We start from the raw sequence: 12,264 nt of genomic DNA, 5'->3' as shown, positions 1-12,264 counted from the left end.
TAAGATTCAATGTCAAAGTATATTTGAATATTTTTTGAAGCTCAAAATTATAGGACCATGCATATCATGTATCATTCATATGCTCCTATGACCATTAGCAATAGACTAGGAACTTCATTTATATATATTGTCATATGAAATCTTTGCTAAGAAAGAGTTAGTTCAAGCTTGATAAGCTTTGAAAGAACTCATTTTTTAAGTTATAAATTCTAGGACCATGCACATTAATCATTATATTTATTTTGGTCTCTAAAAAGAAAAGGAAACGGCATTGAATTAATTTTTCATCTTTAAAGCCTTTGTTGCCAAAATTTGGTAAATGACTCTAGAATACAATGCACTTGAAATTTATCATCTTCATATGTCCCTAGACTCTTAGAAACAGGCCTTGAACAAAATTAAATCATTCATCAAAGTCCTAGGTGCTAGAAAGATGGATATCTCAAAGAAGCAATTTTCAGCCCAGAAAAATTTCAGACTAGCTTGCACTAAAACTACTATAACTATTTGTGTAGTTGGAATTTTTACACAAGGCTAGTGGCATTGGAAAGCTTACTTCGAGCCCTTGAGTTTAGACTCAAATTTCACCTAAATTGGATTTAAAATGACTGAGATATGAGGTTCACAAAATACCTGATTCTGCTTTGCAAAAATTCTGACTAGGTTACACTTAAATAGCCATAACTTTTTCTATGGTTGGCATTTTTGAGCAAGGCCAGTGGTTTTAGATAGCTGACTTCAAGACAATAAATTTAGACTCAAATTTCACCTCATTTGGAGTTTCATGGACTGAGTTATGTCCATTTGAAGTCATGCACTTTTTTCTGTCCAATTTAGCAGCAGCCTTCATGAAGCAAGAGCAGCCTCTATAAGAAATAGAGCCAGCTCTCTCAAAAACTAGAGAAGGCTCTACAAAATTAGAGACGGCTCAGGAAAGTAGAGAATGCTCAATGAAAAACTAGAGAAGGCTCTACAAAATTAGAGAAGGCTCGGGAAAGTAGAGAAGGCTCTACAAAACTAGAGAAGGCTCCATTTTTCTATTGAGCCGTCTCCATTTCAAAAAAAGAGCCTGCTCCACTTTTTTAATGGAGCCACCTCCATTTGAAATTGAGCCGCCTCCACTTTTGCAAAGAGCCGGCTCCTTTGAGGGTTTTGAATTACAACGACATTTTTTCTGCATTTAATTCCTCTAACCACTTCTAACAGCTATATTGAGTTACGAATTTCTATATATATACAGAGGGCTTGTCTGCAAATAAACACACCATTTAAGAGACATTAAATCACATTGCAATCAGAGCTTTTGTTCTCAATCTTCTCTTCATCTCTCTCATTTCACTCTTATTCTATCTTGAGAGATTCCAGTAAAGATTAAAAGGGCTTTTGCTCTTGTTTTAATCTTCATAGAGTTTTTGCTCTATTATACTACTTGAGAGAGCATTCAAGAACATTCATTCAAGTGCATCAAAGAGAGCTTTTGGCTCTACCTTTATACAGAGCTTTTGTTCTGGTTTTACTCACTCATAGAGCCTCTGTTTAGACATCAATCTTCATCTCATATACAAGCTTCCATAGCTGAACCAGAGTGAACTTCAGAGAGCATTTAGTGAGCCTTTGCTGAACTTTTGTTCTAGTATTTCATCAGAGCTTTTGTTCTGCATTTTCCTCATCATCTCTCATACATTTCATACTTAGAGTTTGAGCTTCACTTGATTTCATATATACTCTATTGTGAGGTTTGATTTGTATCAGTTCTTGAGAGGATTTCTTGTACTACAAATTCTATCTACAAATCTGTTGTAAGCCTAGGAGAAAGAGTTTCTCTTAGCAAAGAAATTGTAAGGGTTGGTGTGGCCTATGTAAAACTAAGAGAGGTGGTCTCTTAGCAAGGATACTGTAAAGGGTTGGTGTGACCCAAAAGGAAGCCTAGGAGAAGGGTGTTCTCCTAGCGAGAAAGAGAAGCAAAGTCTTGCTTCAATTGAAGGTTTGCTCTCCACCATTAAGGAGAAGCTCTAAGGAATTTGATAAGTCTCAAGAGGGATCTTGAGCCGAGGAGTAGAAGTTTCCGAACCTCTCAAAAATCGCCGTGTTATTGTTTGCAATTTCTCTTCCCTTATCTCTTTTACAATTGTGCTAAATTGATTACTTTCATATCTTGATTATTGCATAATTGGTTATACTGTTGATTAGAAATTGTATTTCTATTATTTGCGAAAATTGGCCATTGACTCTATTCACCCTCCCTCTAGAGTCAATTCTTGAGTAACACCAGGGTCTTGTGACCATTCTTCTTCGAGCTCCGAAGTATTATGTAGCAGTGTAGAGGAGACCAGTGTTGGTCTTAAGTTGAGTATAGGATTCAGTGGGTTTTGTGCATGACGTTGTGAGTGATGAGTTCCCTCATGGGAGTGGTGATCATTGAGTTTTCTGGCGGCAATGTGTGATTGCCTGTTGACGCTAGTGTCAAAGGCAATATGGTTGTTGAGTTATTAGTCTTGGGATTTTGTGAGGAGTTCTCAGAAAGACTGTGGTTGGGAGCCTTTTCTTTAAGGAGGGTAGATTTCGAGGACGAAATCTCTTTAAGGAGGGTAGATTGCGACGTTTCCGATTTTTTTTGCCATTTTTTAATTTTCTGAAAATTTTGTTGCTGCAAAGATATTTCTGTCATTTCACGTTTTGCGTACGGGATTGTGGTTGGGTCCAATTGCAATTGGTACATTTAAATTCATGTGGACTAAGTGGTATGTGTATGCAGTGCATTGTACATGTTATGTGGTGTAGAATTTTGTGACAAAAGAATAATGGAAAATCAAAATTTGAAGTGGAGGGACCCACCACTAATGTATTAGTGGTTTAGAGACCACTCCTTCTCTCTCATTTTTCTCTCTCCCTGTTTCTTCCTCTCTCTCCCTCATTTCCCTTCATTTTTCTTTTCTTTTGGAAGCCAAACTTTGGATCTTGATTTCTCTCTCATTACATGGTAGATTTAAGTGTTGTTTGAGGCAAAACAGAGAGCACGACGAACTCTACACGTGGGTACAAGCAATTTCAGTTTTGGTGCTCCCTAGAGACTTCAAAATTTGGACCCATTTTGAGGGTTTTCGCAATTCTAAGAGGTAGGGGTTTCTAATCCATGAGTTTTTGCCCCCTAGTGAATTAATCCTTGTTAATTGATGCTTAACATGCTTAATTGAGTTGATTACCTCTAATAATGATTTGGTTTTGTAAATGAGATTCATGTTTATGTGTATATGTGGTTTTGTGAGACAAACATGCTTAGATGTTGATTTTACATGCTTCAGTGTTTATATCTTGGTAGAATTTGTTATATGGAAAGCATGTCTATGTGTAGCTTCCATTATGCTTATGGTGCTAGTAATTTCTTTGTAAATTGTTGAATGGGAGCATGTTAAATTGTGTATTGTATGAATCTTTCATGTATCATGGCATCATGAAAGCATATGATGATCATGCATGTGATTGGGTAGCAAAATGGGAAAGAAATTGTTTGATACAAAAGGGGAACTTTTGGGGGAAACAAGTTTTGATGAAATTTTTTTTTGAGAAAACCCGGTCGCTGCGGAGTCACCAACGGGCCGGTAGGTTAATGTAACCTAGAGGGAACTAGGGAGATTGCCCTAGCGTAGTTGAGCTATCTGGGCCCCATAATGACGCTGCGGAGTCACCAAAGGTCAGGGACAGTAGCCAATCCTTCTCTCGGCGCTGCGGAGTCACCAAAGGGGGTTACATTAACAGTTTGAAATTGGTGGATTTGAATTGTTGAAAATGGGGAGCGACATTAACATGCACTGCATTTCATTGCTCCATATTGATTGTGTTGAGACTGTATATTATGTTGTATTTTCCCTACACAGTATGACCCCAATTCCTATTGTCCTATTCCTTATTTGGGTTCACGGGGACACAAGATGCGTGTCTTAGGTGCCACCTACTGAGCAATTTGTTCACCCCATATATTTATATTTTTTTTTTCAGGTCTTGGAAATTAACCGGTGGACGACAATCCATCTCAAGTTTGAAAGTTATTAGAAGGTTGTTTGCTAATTTATATTTTGACCATTCTATGTATATTCATAGTTGTGGAAATGTAATTAAGTTAGTATTCATGGCCTTGTAATTTAATAATGAACTTATCTTTTGTTTGATGTAAATGAAACTAATGGAATTATGGTATATATATTTCCATGCAATTGTATCATGTAACGTTGTAAGACAGGGACTTTAAATCTCAACCATGTATTTTGGGAATGTAATTATGATAATTTAGATTAATTGGTGTGTGGATGTTCCACCATGAGAGGAACTAAGTAAGGCATGGTGAATGGATGAAAGGGATGCTAGAATGTATTATATGTTTATTGTGTTGGGACAGATTAAAAAATTCATTTAAACAGGTTGTGGTAGGCCCATTTTTAGGGGAGGTTATGCCAATTTTTTTTAAAATTTTGGCATCAGCTAGGGTCGTTACAACTTTTTATTCAAAGTCCTGCACTTTCAATATCGTCTTTCTTTCCACTAGCTATAGAACAATCCCGAAGTCCTTTTTCAAGGCAAAAAGAACCTTTGAAGGTGGTCATTCTAGTCCTTCATACAATCGCCTGAATATTGTTTAAAACTCAACTTTGGAACGACAACAGTTCCTGGCACGCCCGCAACCCACGCCCTCCTTTCCACACTTGGAAACGGCCACGTTTTTTTGTGAGCCGAACATGACCAATTCGGAATTCATTAGATGTCCAAACAACCCGAGTAATTAGGGCAGGTGTGATAGAGGATAAGCAATAAGCTCTGTTCTCTCATATATTTGCTAAAGCCTAGTATAAACAATCAGTTTCAAAGAGTGTACCAAATCATAATGATTAAAATAATGTACTTGACATGTAGATATATAACAAGCTTTTAAAATAAATAAATAAATAAAATCACAAAGATATACTCGAAACAAAATGGCATCAAAAGTGACAGGAAAAAGAAATACAGCAGCGACGGAGGCTTCAGGAGTGTAAAGCTATAAAACAAGTTAAAAGCAGCTTCCCTTTAGTCAATATATGCAATGTATAAAACAACACAATAAAGGATTACCAAACCACAAAATATTCAACCAAACACATATTTTTCAGCCATAATCTGCTTTTCCTTTCTTCCCATTGTTAATTTTCAACTCAACCACAAGCTAGAGGCACAACATCCAAGAATCCAACTGTTTGGCCTGAAAAAAGTGGGCGCCGATTCTGATGGAACCGGGTGGGCGTGCCAGGAACTGCAGTAATTCCAAAGAGAGATCCAAACAATATTCCAGAGGGAAGACTGTAGGACCAGACGATTGTGTTGAGGTCTGGAATGAACACCTCAAGGTTCTTTTTGCCTTTGATAAAGGACTTCAGGATAGTTAACTGGCTAGGAAAAAACAAACTACTTGAGAAAGTAATTGACTGGAAAGTAAGATTATCTAATGTAAAGTAAAGTGCAGGACTTAGACTAAACATAATAAAATTGCATTGCAGTGTAAAGTAAAGATTGTATTGAAATGCGTTTTTAGCGTTGAGCCCCTATTACGTTATACATAATGTCCTATTTATAGAATGAAAATATAACAGTTAACAATAGCAGTTCCATTGGTTGATGCCACCAAAAGCTGACAAGTGTCCCAAAACATGCAATCGTGCCGTTCTTGATCTTTCTAGAACCTCCACGTCCCAAACATGCAAACGTGCAGACGTGCTTCTAGAGCTCCAACGTTCCAAACATGCAATTGTGTGATTTTTCTAGAACTTCCACGTTCTTTTCCCACGTTATTATCGTGTCTGGAGTTGCCCTGCAATTGTGCCATCATGTGACCGTGCTTTAATCCTTCTAGAGTTCCAACATTCCAAACATGCCAACAGTTGTGTGATCGTACTTTGATTTGCACGACTTCCTCTGTCTGAGCAAATGGCCACCACTCCTATTTTCCCGGATGGTGGTAGTAGTAGCCCCAAACATGCAATTTGGTTATGGCTATAGTGGTTTTTGAAGAAAACCGTCCTCCATATTTTTAGGAACTCCAATCTCTCCACGTTTAATAATAAACATGTTCCTTTGACCAAACATTTCTTACGTGGCTTTTCCTGCAATTTAATTCAACTGCCTATCTTCTTTATGGGCTTCTTTGAGTCAAACCCTATTTCACAGGCCTTCATAAAATTAAACTAGTTTAATATAACCAAGCCAACCACTCCTAACTGGATTTTATTGAGACCCTTCCTTGAGCAAAACTCTCACCCATCACAAAACCGGCTTGACCCAAATTCTTCCACGTGTTAGAACCCGGCTTGACTAAGAATTCCTTCCACGTGTGTATTTTCCATTGAGTGAAAATAAGGGTGTAAACACCAACCATATGAGATCATGTACAATATCAAGTTAGGCGGTAAGCTCTGCTTGCTCAAATTTTTTCAAAACAGTGTATAAAACATCATGAATTTCCAATGAGCTTCAAATACTTAGAGCACCAGAATGATCATAAAGAAAATAGTGTGCTTGGACATGTAAGCATGTAACAATTTATTCGCCAAAAAGGAATTAAAAAAAAACTATAGAACACAAACCAAAAAATGACATAAAAAATGATGGAAGATGCACTGATCTCAACTAAACATAAAAAGGAACTTCAATTGAGTAATTCAAAAATACCTTCTTCTTTTTTTTACCTTGTCAAGAAACTCACGCACCGACTTTGCCCCACCAGTTTTCTTAATTTTATGAAAATTGGTAAGGGCAAGAGAACATCTTAAATTCATCTGAGCTAAGTTAAAACCAAAAAAGAAAAGAAAAAAATTGAAATAAGAAAGTATGTAATGAAAAGGCAAAACAATGATCCACAACCACAGAAACAAAATCCATAATCCATATAGTTATCTACGCCTTTGGGCTTCTTATACTTCCTTCAGATAGTAAACTATCCAAATTGATACCGCCTCCTCAGTTGTAATGGTATAACACACAAATTCTTCAGAAACAAAGTCATAGGGTGCTAGAGGAAGTACTAAAAAACAATAAAGGATTTACACTACCTCAGCTGATGCAAAATGAACAGATAACCTACACAATTTAATGATAATAACCACCTAAAGGAACTTCAATAAACCAGCATGATGTAGTTTGTTTTGGTTTTGTCTTTAATTCTCTAGTTCTGCTAAGAAACTACACCACCACAACCCAACTCTAAGAACAACAAGAACTAACATGATATTGAGAAAGGAAACTAAATGTAAGATTATTATCCAACCTGAAATTAGAACAAGCACAAAGTGTTCTACGTAGGTAAAAAATGAGTACATCATGTTTTTAAGAATCCAAAAAGGATCAGTTTTACTTTAAACTTGCTAATATCAGTATTTCATCCAATCTTGAATTTTCATCTTGTAACTATGACAGTACCAACTTGTGCATTCCACTTCATTATCAAACAATGGACCAATTTAAAATTCATTAGATGTCCAAACAACCCCTGGGTAATTAGGTCAGGTGTGATGGTTAGAGGGTAAGCAATAAGCACTGCTCTCTCAAATATTTGCTAAAGCATAGTATAAACAACATGAATCTTCCAATCAGTTAGAGTTTACCGCATCATAATGACCAAAATGATGTGCTTGGATATGTAGATATGTAACAATTTATTATCAAATGAAAAAGAAGATATAGTCCACAAAACAAAATTCCAGCAGAAGTGACAAGATTGCCGCTGGGGGGGGGGGGGGGGGTGGGGGAATAAAACAGTAACGATGGAGGCTTCAGGAGTATAAAGCTACAAAAAAAGTTAAATGCAGCTTTCCATTGGAAATTGTTCACTGTATGCAATGTATAACATCACACAATAAAGGATTACTAAACCACAAAATAGTCAACAAAACATACCATTTTCATCCATAGTCTGCCTTTCTTTTCTCCCCTATTGTTGATTTTCAACTCAACCACAACCTTGAAGCACAACAGCCAAGTTATCCAACCGTATGAGATCATGTACAATATCAAGGTAGGCCGGCTCTGCTCATTCAAATATTTTCTAAAGCAGTGAGTAGACATCATGAATCTCCAATCAGCTACAAAATCTTAATGCACCGGAATGATCACAAAGAAAATAGTGTGCTTGGACATGTAAGCATGCAACAATTTAATTCCCAAAAAAGGAAAAAAAAAAAATCATAAAATTATAGAACACAAACCAAAAATAGCATAAAAATGAAGGAAGATGCACTGATTCCAACTTCACATATATTGGAAATTCACCTTCACTTCAAATATAAGAGGAACTTGACTGATTACTTTGAATAAAAGATTTGAGAAAAAACTATGCAGTAGCAAATGGAGGCCTCAAAAACGTATAGCTACAAAGACAAGCTATCAAAACCTTTTCCTTGGTAATTGCTCACTATATTCAACATACAAATTATACAAATAAAACAAAAGATAAATTTATTATTATTTTTTTGTTATAAGTAAAAGATAAATTTACTATTACCACAAAATACTCAAAAAAACACATATTTTCCACACGTATTCCACCTTTCCTTTCTCCCTCATTGTCAGTTTTCAAATGAATCAAATCAACTCACAACATTGAGGCACAACGAAAGAGGATCCTCTCCAGTGCAGCTGGTCTTTCCATTGCACTAGGGAGGATTGAAATTACTCCATCAGCACTGGAGTCCACTGGTGGGGTGATCTCAATCCTTTCCAGTACACGCATACCATAAAAAATTTGTTGCAGTTATATATGACCCAGAAAGATTAGTGGTTGCCACTCAGAGTTAATTCAATGCAAAGTTGAAATTCAATATCCATGTGCAGCCTAAAACTGTTTACTTAACAAGAACAAATATCAACAATTAATAAAGATAATTGAGTCAAATTTTCATTATCTAGACTTTGTCCTCACTAAATTGAAGCATTATTTGTTATCAGATACCAAATTCCATTTTCAATCTTTTAGTAAAAGAGGTAATGGCTGACTTACTTCCAAAACAGCCTGAGAATGTTATGGGAAGCTTCCAACATAAACCCCCACCTCAGGAAATAAAACCATAACAAATTGTCATACCAGCAACTATTTAGTATTTTCTATTCGAGAGCATGTTCATGGAGTTCTCAATGCACAGTTTGGAGTCACCCAAACTTACCAACCCATTCATGATAAACAGTTAAGATAATAAACTGTCATTTAAAAGCACTATAGGCATCATATGCGACCATATGAGGCAACATTCCAATACATGATAATTAAGTTGATGAACAATATCAAAAGTAAACCATATGACCATCCCTCTGATAAATAAGTATATATTGTAACATTGATTGATCACCTTAATAACTAGCCAAAACAACTACTAAGCTAATCCTAACAACTTACCAATTGCCAACACATCATCATTCAAAAGATGTGAAGTAATGCAATGTTTACACTTGACTTCCATGAGTAAGTAGCATTGAGTCAACACTATGCATATTAAATAAGAACACACATTACTGATGGAGAAACACCGACGAAAAAACAAAATGCATGCGTGCGTGTTCTTTTAGTGCCTTTCTATCTGGTCCATTAGAAACAGGTTCTTCCTCCGAATCAACCATGTCACAAGAATCTACCTTAGCACCGGAGGCGGCATTCACTCCATCGAGCAACGCGAGGCTCTCAGCATAGGTACCAACATAAATTGAGTCTCTACCGCCAGAAATTCCCACACTCTTAGCAGCTCTGTTATCAGGGTCATACGAAATCACCTCACCATTCCTCCTAGCAAGCAGCATCTCACCATCCCTCCTAAACCCAAGTGCAGGCCCTAACAATCCTCCTTGCAAATCAACATTGAATTGTTTGCTCCAGGACTCCACCACACCATACTGTTTCATCACCCACACCGAACAATGCCTAATCTTCGCCCGATTATCATACCGGAACACCGAAAGTGTGTCCCCATTCACCGCAATGACCATGTTCAGGGGGCTATCATGAGCCAATATCTTGGGCAGTTTCAGCTCACAGAACACCTCACCACCCACATCAAACCCAATAATCGTGCAGCGATGACTCTGGTCCCAACCTTCCGATTTATTATACACAAGCCAATGGATAGTCCCATTGACAAAAGGCGAAGAATAGAAATACTCAACCATGTGATACGGAGGCACATTGGTGTCAATTGTTTTCCAAGACCCAGCTTTCAGAGCGAAGACCTCCACCTCAGGAGGAACAATGTAATCATCTTCCCCTCCCAACAGCGATTCGACACCGGCACCGGCGTCCCAAGAACCCATTTTATTGCGAAGGTAAGCGATTCTCACAACCTTGTAATCGTTGTTGCGAGAATCAAACCCGAACCCAAGAACGAACATGTAGGGTCCATAGGTGTCGAAGCAAATGCGAGGCTTGGGAAGGTTCACACACTTTCGAATGGCAGGGTTCCAGATGATGAGAGTATAGGTGTAACCAAACTGGTCGTCGGAGAGGCAAATCAACCCATTGCAGATGCCCACTATCCGGAAGAAGCTATTTCTGCGAGTCTTGAATGGGCATTTGAGTTCGGAGGACTCGTGGACGGTGGTGAGTGTTTCGTCATCGAATCGGAGCGAATAGCGCTCCTTTTTGGGGTCCAGAGAGTAGTATTTGATGAGGAGGTGAGGGTTGTGGTGGTTGTTGTGTGATTGATTGAGGTGGAGGCCGATGAAATCAGGGCTGGTGATGAGAGAGAGCCAAGACTTAGAAACGCACCTGAATCTGAGCAGAGATTTCGCGGGAACTCTTGAGAGTATTTCGATCAACACTTCTTGCGGGAAGTAGTCAGACATTGTTGAAACAGAGGAGAATACTTTTTTCAGCTAGGGTTTTTAGAGAGAGAGAAAGAAGAGAGGAAGACAAAGACGGACCAGTGAAATGAAAGGATCTTCTGGTTTATACTGGTATTAGCAACTCTCCCCTGCGGAGAAAAAGCAAGCCAGCTGGAGTGAGAGTACAACTAAGGCTCCGTGGGAGTGTGGGAGAGTAGTGGTGCCAAGAAAGGGATAAAAGACAACGCTGCTTTTGAAAAATTTAAAAGCTGAATTTTAAGTACTGATTCAATGATAATTATATCACTTAAAATTTTACAGAGGCTAACCTTTTTTTAGTATTTATTCTTCAGAACTACTGAGCCTTCAATTGACTAATCAAACACTACATTAATTATTTAAATATATGTCTTTATATATTTATATCTGTACGATTGTTAAATATACATAGTGTTTATGTGTTTTAGTATTTATTTATTAATTGATATAAATTTTATAAAACTCAAAATTACCTAATATAAAATTAAAATTAATTCAAATTAACAAAATATAAAAAGAGATTAATTCAAATTACAAAATCCCATATTAGTTTTAAATAAAAATGATTATATGAAAGCCTCTTGTAAAACTATAGAGTCAAAGAAATAATAATCACACATTCTCGGCCTTTTGACTAAGATTAAGTGTAGTATTAAATTTTTTTTGGTCGGCCTTTTGGCTAACCTTTATTGGTCTTTTTGCTAAGATCAAGTGTAGAACTACTTTCTCGGCCTTTGCGTAAGGAGTTTCAGTATTTATTTATTAATTGATATAAATTCTATAAAATTCAAAATTATCTAATAAAATTCAAATTCAAATTCAAATTAATTCAAATTAACGAAATATAAAGTAAGAATTACTGAAATTCAATAAAAGTAAATCTAAATAGAGAATGAAATATATAATTTATTTCAATAAATACATAACAATAATTCTACATCAAAATATATCAATAATTGAATTTCAATATTTCAATATATTAACTTAATTAAAGCAGAAAATGTATAACAATTAAAATAGTGACTTAATCAAATTAATTTGGAATTATGATTTAATTATTGATTCAATTAATTTGTATGATCATTACCAACAAATAATTTGTTTCATTATATTCATATTTTGAGTTTATCTTATTTTGAGAAAGAGTTTCTACCACATAAGAGTTTCTATCATGCACTATTTTTAGAAATAGTTTCTATCACATATTATTATTAAACTTAATTTGTATGATCATTACCGAAAAATAATTTGTATTATCATATTTATATTTTGAAAATATCATATTTTGAGAAAGAGTTTTTATCACATACCCTATTATTAAAATTATGACTTCCACGTACAAAAAATAAAAATAACAATGAAAATAATGTCTTAATCAAATTAATTTAGAATTATGACATG

General features: G+C 36.1%; 1 protein-coding gene across 1 annotated transcript; it reads right to left on the bottom strand.

Annotated features, from left to right (window-relative positions):
- Positions 1-9,200: 9,200 nt before the first annotated feature.
- Positions 9,201-11,012, bottom strand: LOC132314819 (F-box/kelch-repeat protein At3g06240-like). Its single transcript, XM_059813628.1, has one exon. It carries the CDS (start codon positions 10,843-10,845, stop codon positions 9,523-9,525), a length of 1,323 nt encoding a protein of 440 aa, XP_059669611.1. The 5' UTR covers positions 10,846-11,012; the 3' UTR covers positions 9,201-9,522.
- Positions 11,013-12,264: the final 1,252 nt, after the last annotated feature.

The sequence above is a fragment of the Cornus florida genome, unplaced genomic scaffold (genome assembly GCF_030987335.1).
Source record: "Cornus florida cultivar Cherokee Brave unplaced genomic scaffold, ASM3098733v1 CherokeeBrave_3.0.0_Hap2_Chr06, whole genome shotgun sequence".
NCBI lineage: Eukaryota > Viridiplantae > Streptophyta > Magnoliopsida > Cornales > Cornaceae > Cornus > Cornus florida.
The sequence above is the reverse complement of the archived record's forward strand: the minus strand, read 5'-3'. Positions and strand labels throughout refer to the sequence as shown.

Coding starts and splice junctions, on each gene's coding strand:
- LOC132314819 (XM_059813628.1), bottom strand. CDS start 10,845: ATGTCTGACTACTTCCCGCAAGAAGTGTTGATCGAAATACTCTCAAGA.